General features: G+C 43.3%; 1 protein-coding gene and 2 long non-coding RNA genes across 3 annotated transcripts; 2 read left to right on the plus strand and 1 right to left on the minus strand.

Annotated features, from left to right (window-relative positions):
- Positions 1–1,254: 1,254 nt before the first annotated feature.
- LOC111191881 (uncharacterized) lies at positions 1,255–2,876 on the minus strand. The gene is made up of 2 exons (XR_002649714.2): positions 2,489–2,876; positions 1,255–1,706 (listed from the first exon to the last, which is right to left on the minus strand). It is a non-coding gene; the product is annotated as an uncharacterized LOC111191881 (long non-coding RNA).
- A 1,665-nt stretch (positions 2,877–4,541) lies between these two features.
- LOC125784438 (uncharacterized) lies at positions 4,542–5,932 on the plus strand. Its single transcript, XR_007427242.1, has 3 exons — positions 4,542–5,304; positions 5,417–5,635; positions 5,851–5,932. It is a non-coding gene; the product is annotated as an uncharacterized LOC125784438 (long non-coding RNA).
- On the plus strand, positions 5,931–7,440 carry LOC111191880 (uncharacterized). The gene is made up of 3 exons (XM_022667964.2): positions 5,931–5,999; positions 6,199–6,291; positions 6,623–7,440. Exons 1-3 carry the CDS (start codon positions 5,937–5,939, stop codon positions 6,974–6,976), a joined length of 510 nt encoding a protein of 169 aa, XP_022523685.2. The 5' UTR covers positions 5,931–5,936; the 3' UTR covers positions 6,977–7,440.
- Positions 7,441–10,849: the final 3,409 nt, after the last annotated feature.

Here is a 10,849-nt window from a genome sequence, read left to right on the forward strand (position 1 = left end):
GGTTGGGGAGGAGGTCCTGCCTCAAGTGGAGGAGTTTAAGTATCTTGGGGTCTTGTTCACGAATGAGGGAAAGATGGAGCGGGAGATCGACAGACGGATCAGTGCTGCGTCAGCAGTCATGCGGGCGCTGTACGGGTCCGTCGTGGTGAAGAGAGAGCTGAGCCAAAAAGCAAAGCTCTCGGTTTACCAGTCGATCTACGTTCCTACCCTCATCTATGGTCATGAGCTTTGGGTCATGACCGAAAGAACGAGATCACGGATACAAGCGGCCGAAATGAGTTTCCTCCGCAGGGTGTCTGGGCTCTCCCTTAGAGATAGGGTGAGGAGCTCAGTCATCCGGGAGGGACTCAGAGTAGAGCCGCTGCTTCTCCACATCGAGAGGAGCCAGTTGAGGTGGCTTGGGCATCTGATTAGGATGCCTCCTGGACGCCTCCCTGGTGAGGTGTTTCGGGCACGTCCCACCGGGAGGAGGCCCAGGGGAAGACCCAGGACACGCTGGAGGGACTATGTCTCTCGGTTGGCCTGGGAACGCCTTGGAATTCCCCCGGACGAGCTGGCCCAAGTGGCTGGGGAGAGGGAAGTCTGGGTTTCCCTGCTTAGGCTGCTGCCCCCGCGACCCGACCCTGGATAAGCGGAGGAAAATGGATGGATGGATGGATGGATTTTAATGTTTATATTTAATATATATTTTATACATTTGTTAACAATTCAACTCAGGCTTTTACTGAGGATATCAACAGTAAATAATAGTCCTAAAATGCTTGTGTAATTAAAATACAGCATGATTAGTCCTGTTTACTAGTGCATCTCAAAAGTGAAAAATATATATTTGTGTTTAATATCGTTCAGTAAACGGTCACCTTATGTTTAAAGCGACACATTTAACTTTTTTTTTTATTTTAAGTTTAAACTACATATTCTAGTAAACTGGGTTAAGGTTAGGACAGTAATTCTGGTTTAATGAACTTTTAGCCAGGTAAAAATGATTTGGAATATGTCACTTTACATGTAGTGTAATGTATAATTTCTGTTCAATTATGATATTCTCATGATCTTCAGATTTTCTGAGATGCATTAGTAATTGGTTTGTGCCAAAACCAATGCAATAATAATTGCAAAAATGTTTTATATAAATATAAATGAAGTAAATACTGAATCCAAACAACACCAAGTTTAACACAGTCATATTCCTTGTCTTCATTTTCTTAAACAGGATATTTTCTCGCAGAAAAAGAAAGGATAATAAAAGGTAGGTAATGTTCTTAAATTGTTTAATTATATCCATGTATCAAATGCAGTAATTTTTCAAGTTTCTTTTGTATTCCACAGGTTTCCTTTCTCCAAACTTTTAAAGAACAAATAAAGAAATCCAATTTCATGCAGTCTGTGCTGTGTTTATTTGATTTATTTACATGTGCCATGTTCTGTTTTTCTTTAGTTGTTTACATGTGTTCTGTATTTTTTTTTTGTATGTTTTAGGCAGCCTCCCTATATTCTGGCACATCATATCATGTTCATCTTGTTTGTATAAATAATAAAAGCTGTTGCAAATAATGTGGTTCCTATTCATAATCCAAATAATTCTGCATAAAATCTTCAAGTGGTGACTTCAGAATATGGACAGATCTTTGTATTCTTTGACTTCCTTCTTTTCGTGGTGAACTCTTCATAGCTGCAAGCTGAAACTTCTCCATCTTCTTTTCAACCTTAAATAAAAACATCAGATTCACTTTTAGCGACAGCATTTACAAAATGTGATAATTATTATTAACATAAAACATTTAATAAATATTACTAATAATACTCTCTCATGGGTTGCAATATTTGATTCTCATTTATTAACATGACCTAAATATAAATAAAAATGTATAAAAGACATCACTAATAAATATTGCACTGATTACAAATTAGATAATGCCCACACATACATCTAGACCTAGTTACCAGCCTGAGAGGTATATAGTAACTGTAATAATCTCCTTTATTTAATGAGAGGACCAGCCTGAGAGGGGTACAGTAAGTGTAATATAGCTCAATATATTTATTTAGACAGTGGCCAGTACACTAAGCAAAATACTTTGCAGCAAAGTGTCAATAAGGTATTGCTAAACAAACAGCTAACTAGGTAGTATCTTGTCTATAATCACACAGTCCCACAGCTAACTAGCAAGATAGGTAGCTATAATTTAGCTAACTAAGTTACTATCTCAGATTCTACAGTAGTAATTATCTTCCACACAGTCTGGCTGTATTTATAAATAATTGATCTAGTGTTCGTGTTTGAAGCTCTTTCTGAAATGAACAGAGGAGCTTTATTTAGTTAGTTAGTTAGTTTAACAAGGTATATCTGGATATCTATCTTAATTTAATATGTTTACAAACCACAGAGCAAACCGTGGTTAAAGTGAGGATTTCTACGCCGTTTAAGTGATATTACATGGCCACAGTGGTGAGGTAAATGCCCTGTTTTCAGCTGTTTTACACTCACCTACTCGAGAGGAGCAGCGGAGGGGGCTGTGACTCGCGTTGAGCGGCTCTGAGCCGTGAGGCGCTACCTGTCACGTGATCTTCGGAGCGTGATGTGATTGGCTGGTTGTTGGCTCGATTTCTCAAGGGCACTGAGACCTGTTTATATTTTTCTTATCTGGTTCCGCTTTGCCGGAGGACCAGGGGAAAGACTTTTAATCCAATTAATGCCTGTTTATTGTTTTTTTTATATATATATATTTTTTTTTCTTCCCAGGTCATTATTAATTGATCCTATCAACCATTTCCACCACCCCAGGACTAGTGGGGTGATAAGCGTCATGCTTCTTAATATCTATCCCTAAATATTTTGGTCAAATTAACCTGAATGTAAATATGGAGTGCCATTGTCACTTGAGAAGTTGTGGCAGACCCAGCCCAGAGATAATAGGCTTGTTCGAGATGCGGCTGCGCCTCGCCTTGCTGGTCAGCGAGAGCAGCCGCGTGCATTGGCGGGGTGGAGAGGCGGAGAAGTCAGGTCGGACAGTCTCCACCTGCAGCCCACGTGAACAACACAGGATCTCGCGATGAATGCGCTGTTTGTTTACTTCTGGTGTGAATAAAATCGCAAAAGTGAAACAGAGATAACATGAGTGTTATTAAATTGAGATAAAAACTTCATATTCACAAAACATACTGTCATGTTACAGATGTATTGTGTAGCACTAAATTAATAATGGGATTAATTTTTTATTTGCAGACCAGCTTTTCTGTCCTTTGTTCTTGGAAATAAATACATCATGCTCATTTACACAGCTTTAATTGTTTAGCGCATTTCACAACACAAAAACAATAGAAGAAAAGAAAAGTAGATCTCAGTATAATAGTTATGTAGGTTTAAAGATAATTAATAAGAGCAGTTCAGGGCGCTTTATAAAACAGTAAAAATGATAGCAGTTGAGCTTTATTATGATATAAAATGCAGATTATGAACAAATAAATATTTTTGAATACTGCATGAAAATGAACTGTCTTGCTACTAGATATGACAGTGTAAATACTGTGTTTTTTAAGGGGTTTTAGAGGAGATATATATTTTAAAATAAAAAGATTCACACGTGATAGGTGTCGGTGGATCTTCTAACCAATGGGGATTAAGCTCTGTCGTCATCAGGGCGGCTCTAGGCTCCCGCAGTTGGTGGGAAGCAACTGCAGCGCCTGGGTCAGACGGCTGCAGGCAGATTTCACTCGCGGGACTATAACGCCGGAAGTCATCGTCACGTGATGAAGGCGCAGACGCAAGTCGGACAAAAAAACTAACCAGCATGCACCATACCGAGCCAGGCGGCGATCGGACTGCGCAGCGCCGGGTTAAGTCGAACAAGCCTTATCTCTCTGAAAAGAGCTTCTTCTCTGTTTCGCCATCCTGTGTAGCTGTAGAAAAAACCTTTACCCATTTGCTGAACATGCATACACAGACCACGAGAAACCGTTCTCCTCCCACTAGTATTATTTCCACAAAATTAATCTGCCAATGATGAAATGGGGAATGACCCACAGGCTGAACAAGAGAATTTTTTTTTTTCTTTTTGTCAATATTGCTATCTCTTATCAAATCCACCCCCCCCCCCCTTCTGCTCATGGTAATCTCCCCATGAGCACTAACAATTAAACCTTTCATGCACTGAAAAAACAAACTTTTTGGTATAGTAAAATACACTTAATTAACTTTGATAAAGTCTACACCGTAATATTAACATTTAGTCAAAACTAAAAAAAATAAGTAAGAATATAAATATATACACAATTTATTCATGTAATAAATTTACTGTGTTGTGTGAGTAAATCTTACTAGGAACGTCATAGTTATATTTACATGTTTTTTTGTCAATGTACATAAACCTAGAAATTCGAAGTAAATTTTAACCAAACAATACAACTAAAAAAAAGTTTTAAATCCGCGCATGCGCGTTCAGCTACACTTGATACGCGCCTTTTTTTAAGCAAGTTCAGAGCAGTTCAGAGCCAGTACGGAGGTGCCGCTGCAAGACTGGATCCAGTCGGGTGTTAGGTAAGCTCCTGCTTTAAAGATAAGGTTGTGCCGGCAGTTAGGCACGGTTAGCGCTGCCCGCTATCTATCAGGCACGGCCAGTCGTGTTTTAGCGCTGCCTGCTAGCTGCCGGGCACGGCTAGCCGTGTTTTAGCTCTCCGCCGGGAATTTGTGTCTAAATTTATGTTAAAGGATTTGTGGGGTTCTGTTGTATGTTGTATTGTGTATATAATGATTATAATCGTGTTTTATTTGAAACTGTTTGTTAGCCCAGAAAATGCTCTGAATGCATTGCCATGTTTCAGTAACTTACAATCATTAAATCAAGTGTTACAGAATTTGACTAGGTTATCAAATTAACATTAATAGGCAATATTTTATGAAATATTACATTAAATAATAAGTGTTCCACTGCAAATGTGAAAATTAGTGAACAAATAACCAGGCATGTATACAGCCCTAATGATGCCCGTTCATGGTAAAGAGAAAACATATGTAATGCGCTCAAATTGATAAGATTAGTAAAATACTATTAAAAAAAACAAAAGTGTAAACATTTGTTGAGCTTCATGCAATAGGCTGCTTTTCATCAGTATTTTACAATTTTGGTTATCCAGTTTAGGCTTGTCATTTAGTTATTATTATTCCAGTGTAAGTTCATTTTTAATTTGTTGTTCAAAATCATATTAACATTTTCTTTCAATTAACATTGTACCTGCAGGGTAGTGGCGGGTAAATTGAGGGCTGTGTGAGTGGAGAACACTCCAACTTTCATCTTGTTCAGGCAGGTAAGGATCTTTTGAGAGTGTTTTTACTCTAGTCATTCCTGACACTGCATAATACAAGGATACAATTATTGTTCTATTGTTTTAATACTGCTTTTTCCCTTCTTTTTTTTAGAGTCTCCTTACTTTCAGAACAAGCTGTTGCAGTGGACAGAATAGGCCTTAGGTCAGCTTAGGAGAGGACATACTTGACTGGTTTGAATGCTGGTGTCATCAGAGAGAAACAGTAGGCTTCCAGTATTATGAGATTATGTTATGTTATGGTTTTGTGAGTGGTAGTCCAGCGGTGGATGAGTTCAGAGAGAGATGGCCTGCTTTGTATTCTGAAGCTGAGGTAGGTGAACAGCAAATTTACAAAATGTAAAAAGAAAAAGGAAAAAATTCTCTCAGTTAAAATTTGGAAAATATATTTTTAGTTTTTGAGTCGATAAACATATAGTAGTAACACTCAGTAGTAGGATTTTACGTCCTCTTTATTTTGTATCAGATCATGTGGTCCAGTTCCTAATGTACTCACTTTTTCACTTTTTCACTTTTTTGTGATTTCAGATCAAAGAGGAATTCAGGAGAATAACTACGGTTTCCTTAGAGCAGACCTTCATGCGCAAACTTGACTACTACGCTCCAAAACCCTGATGAAGGCCAAAGAAGGTGTTGTGGGGACCAAGCTGAGACCACACTCAGACAAAATGTGTCAGGTGTGTCTTTTTCTTTTTCTTTTCTAATTTGTTGTTAATTTTTAAGGTACATATATGGTACATGCATGTACATACACTTTGTCAAGTGAGCACACAAGCATTTATTTGCAAGGAGCAGTGACATAGGCAACACAGTTTGTTGTGAGTCATGCATTGGATGAGCCATGAGTAATGATTCGTTGTCTTCATTTGTTTGCAGGATCAAAGCATTGAAATGAGACGAGATGCTATTATCCGCAGCCTCAAACTGTACCTTGGTGAGAAAGAAGAAGAACTTTTTAAAGATTGCCTGGTAATTCCTTTTTTCTTTTTTCAACAGTACAGTTTAAAATTGATGTGCAAGTTTACTTTAAAATTAACAGTGAAAGGCATGAAGCAAGCTTAGTCATTAATGGTCAAAATTTTATATTGAGGGGAGGGAGGTGGGGGAGGGTCAAATTAAGTATATTCTCAAGAATTGCAAACCAGCACAGTTAACCGTCCGTACAAATTTCACTGTAAATAGATTTAATTTATCTCTGCCTTTTTTATTTATTTTTTATTTTAGCAAGCTGTGCTGGGAAAATTTTATTTCAACTGATTCTAAATGTTTCATTTTTTGTTTTCTTTTAAATTTTATGCAGGAAGATAACCGCAGTGACGTGACTGAACACCTCCTTAAGATATTGGTCATCCATGGTGCTGAGGGAGAGGATCCAGTGGATGTCTCAATCCTTCTTGATGGTGCAGAGATCTTACCGGGATGCTGCAACACTGCCAAAGCTTGTGCGCTGCTCATGGGGCTAATTTATGCTCTGAATCTGGCATACCCTTTGTCACTGCGATACACTTTTGAGGTGTTCCAGAAACTTTTCCTGGAGCTGGATGTAATTAAACTGTCCCATTTCAATTTGCTGACCACTACACTGGACCTTCCTCTCACAAACTGCAGTTTGTCGTTCCATGGGACTTCCACTGTCCAGACACCCAGACCTTGAATTTCATTTTTAGGTATGTGCTTGGCCCCAATGGCTGCAGTGATATACTGTTTGCAGTGTTATGGATAATTTACAGGATTCTGAGTTCCTCTTCTTGATTGTTTTGTGGGACATTGCCCAATTTTCCCTAGTCCTCAAAGTTTGCTTTGTAAGTCATGCCTCGGTTCTTATTGGTCCTGAAGTCCTGAATTTTGCCCAGGTTCCTGTCGCAACAGTTGTAAAGTAGGTATTTCTTTACAGTGAGCCATTTGATTTTAAACCACTCATACTGCTCTCAGCTGAATGTACAAGTGATCCAAAGTAATTCCACAGATGTTAAAAAATGTTTTAATGTGTTTAGTGCACTGTTTCAGACGGTTTGAATGTTTTAATTACACTCCATTGTTACTGCATTCACTCTCAAATATTGGTCATGCGAACATTAAGTGGTTTCTAATATTGACCAAATAAATGGTTGAAATATATTGTATTTGTTTGGGTTTTTTTTTTCATCGTAAATGTACATTGTGTACATAGAGACATTTTTTTTTTTGGTAAAAAAAAAATTTGGTAAAGTTTACTTGCATATAATAAGTAATATATATTTATATAACCAAGTAATTTACAATGTAAAACAGAAAAAAGCATATAGAATTAAAGTTATTTTATAACATATTTACTTAATTTTAATCTTTATTTAATCTTTATCTTTAGTTATTTTTTTCAGTGTGTATACCTTTTGGGAGACATTGTCTATGTTGCTGTATGCACCCACACATTATTTAGCTGTCTTTTTTTTTTCTTCTTTAACACCCCGCTTTAGTTCATTGAATTCGTTCCCCTTCAGTGGCTATGGGTTGAATGTCTAGTAAGGATGGTTTCTCTTGGTCTGTTGTAGGGTGTTGTGCGGCGTGACTGCGGTGTCGGCGCGTACTGTATGTTTTGTCACGTGGTCTGCTAACGCATTACCCTCGGTTACTGAATCATTTGCAGTAGAATATGCTGCGCATTTAACAACTGTAATTAGTAATGGTAGGCCATTCACCTGTTTGTTTCTTTTAATTTCCATTTTTCCTCTATACCTTATTTATTTATTCAGTCAGGTATCTTATTTGTGTGTTATCGCCGTTGTTATTAATCTTATTATAGTTGTCATTCCAGATATTTTCAAGTTCAAACCCTAGGAACTTAAATCTTCAGATTTCTATAAATCTGGTATCTTTCTCTCCCCATACATGTTTTTATGAATTAGTTTAAGATATATAAAGAGAGAGGATCAGCGCGCTGACTCCTACTGATCCTCTCTCTCAGAGCGCGCAGACTCCTGCTGATCCTCTCTCTCAGAGCGCGCCGACTCCTACTGATCCTCTCTCTCAGAGCGCGCAGACTCCTGCTGATCCTCTCTCTCAGAGCGCGCCGACTCCTGCTGATCCTCTCTCTCAGAGCGCGCAGACTCCTGCTGATCCTCTCTCTCAGAGCGCGCCGACTCCTGCTGATCCTCTCTCTCAGAGCGCGCAGACTCCTGCTGATCCTCTCTCTCAGAGCGCGCAGACTCCTGCTGATCCTCTCTCTCAGAGCGCGCAGACTCCTGCTGATCCTCTCTCTCAGAGCGCGCAGACTCCTGCTGATCCTCTCTCTCAGAGGGCGCAGACTCCTGCTGATCCTCTCTCTCAGAGCGCGCCGACTCCTGCTGATCCTCTCTCTCAGAGCGTGCTTACTCCTGCTGATCCTCTCTCTCAGAGCGCGCAGACTCCTGCTGATCCTCTCTCTCAGAGCGCGCCGACTCCTGCTGATCCTCTCTCTCAGAGCGCGCCGACTCCTGCTGATCCTCTCTCTCAGAGCGCGCCGACTCCTGCTGATCCTCTCTCTCAGAGCGCGCCGACTCCTGCTGATCCTCTCTCTCAGAGCGCGCCGACTACTGCTGATCCTCTCTCTCAGAGCGCGCAGACTCCTGCTGATCCTCTCTCTCAGAGCGCGCAGACTCCTGCTGATCCTCTCTCTCAGAGCGCGCAGACTCCTGCTGATCCTCTCTCTCAGAGCGCGCAGACTCCTGCTGATCCTCTCTCTCAGAGCGCGCAGACTCCTGCTGATCCTCTCTCTCAGAGCGCGCAGACTCCTGCTGATCCTCTCTCTCAGAGCGCGCAGACTCCTGCTGATCCTCTCTCTCAGAGCGCGCAGACTCCTGCTGATCCTCTCTCTCAGAGCGCGCCGACTCCTGCTGATCCTCTCTCTCAGAGCGTGCCGACTCCTGCTGATCCTCTCTCTCAGAGCGCGCAGACTCCTGCTGATCCTCTCTCTCAGAGCGTGCTTACTCCTGCTGATCCTCTCTCTCAGAGCGCACAGACTCCTGCTGATCCTCTCTCTCAGAGCGCGCAGACTCCTGCTGATCCTCTCTCTCAGAGCGCGCCGACTCCTGCTGATCCTCTCTCTCAGAGCGCGCCGACTCCTGCTGATCCTCTCTCTCAGAGCGCGCAGACTCCTGCTGATCCTCTCTCTCAGAGCGCGCCGACTCCTGCTGATCCTCTCTCTCAGAGCGCGCCGACTCCTGCTGATCCTCTCTCTCAGAGCGCGCCGACTCCTGCTGATCCTCTCTCTCAGAGCGCGCAGACTCCTGCTGATCCTCTCTCTCAGAGCGCGCAGACTCCTGCTGATCCTCTCTCTCAGAGCGCGCAGACTCCTGCTGATCCTCTCTCTCAGAGCGCGCAGACTCCTGCTGATCCTCTCTCTCAGAGCGCGCAGACTCCTGCTGATCCTCTCTCTCAGAGCGCGCAGACTCCTGCTGATCCTCTCTCTCAGAGCGCGCCGACTCCTGCTGATCCTCTCTCTCAGAGCGCGCCGACTCCTGCTGATCCTCTCTCTCAGAGCGCGCCGACTCCTGCTGATCCTCTCTCTCAGAGCGCGCAGACTCCTGCTGATCCTCTCTCTCAGAGCGCGCAGACTCCTGCTGATCCTCTCTCTCAGAGCGCGCAGACTCCTGCTGATCCTCTCTCTCAGAGCGCGCAGACTCCTGCTGATCCTCTCTCTCAGAGCGCGCAGACTCCTGCTGATCCTCTCTCTCAGAGCGCGCCGACTCCTGCTGATCCTCTCTCTCAGAGCGTGCCGACTCCTGCTGATCCTCTCTCTCAGAGCGCGCAGACTCCTGCTGATCCTCTCTCTCAGAGCGTGCTTACTCCTGCTGATCCTCTCTCTCAGAGCGCACAGACTCCTGCTGATCCTCTCTCTCAGAGCGCGCAGACTCCTGCTGATCCTCTCTCTCAGAGCGCGCCGACTCCTGCTGATCCTCTCTCTCAGAGCGCGCCGACTCCTGCTGATCCTCTCTCTCAGAGCGCGCAGACTCCTGCTGATCCTCTCTCTCAGAGCGCGCCGACTCCTGCTGATCCTCTCTCTCAGAGCGCGCCGACTCCTGCTGATCCTCTCTCTCAGAGCGCGCCGACTCCTGCTGATCCTCTCTCTCAGAGCGCGCAGACTCCTGCTGATCCTCTCTCTCAGAGCGCGCCGACTCCTGCTGATCCTCTCTCTCAGAGCGCGCCGACTCCTGCTGATCCTCTCTCTCAGAGCGCGCCGACTCCTGCTGATCCTCTCTCTCAGAGCGCGCCGACTCCTGCTGATCCTCTCTCTCAGAGCGCGCCGACTCCTGCTGATCCTCTCTCTCAGAGCGCGCCGACTCCTGCTGATCCTCTCTCTCAGAGCGCGCAGACTCCTGCTGATCCTCTCTCTCAGAGCGCGCAGACACCTGCTGATCCTCTCTCTCAGAGCGCGCTTACTCTGGGTGTGGGGAACTCTGGGTGAGTTGGCTAGGCTCCGTTCAGCTCTTCCAGCTGTTGCTGCGCTACGCTGTAGATCCAGTTCACTCGCAAGGTTCTGGTCGTACTCGTTTTCTTTCTTCCTCTAGAT

The sequence above is a fragment of the Astyanax mexicanus genome, chromosome 19 (genome assembly GCF_023375975.1).
Source record: "Astyanax mexicanus isolate ESR-SI-001 chromosome 19, AstMex3_surface, whole genome shotgun sequence".
In the NCBI taxonomy this organism is placed as follows: Eukaryota; Metazoa; Chordata; class Actinopteri; order Characiformes; family Acestrorhamphidae; genus Astyanax; species Astyanax mexicanus.

Excerpts from the sequence above, each read along its gene's own strand:
- LOC111191880 (XM_022667964.2), top strand. The coding sequence starts at position 5,937 with ATGAAGGCCAAAGAAGGTGTTGTGGGGACCAAGCTGAGACCACACTCA. Across the intron at positions 6,000-6,198 it reads ACTCAGACAAAATGTGTCAG|GATCAAAGCATTGAAATGAG; the intron begins GTGTGTCTTTTT and ends ATTTGTTTGCAG. Across the intron at positions 6,292-6,622 it reads AACTTTTTAAAGATTGCCTG|GAAGATAACCGCAGTGACGT; the intron begins GTAATTCCTTTT and ends AATTTTATGCAG.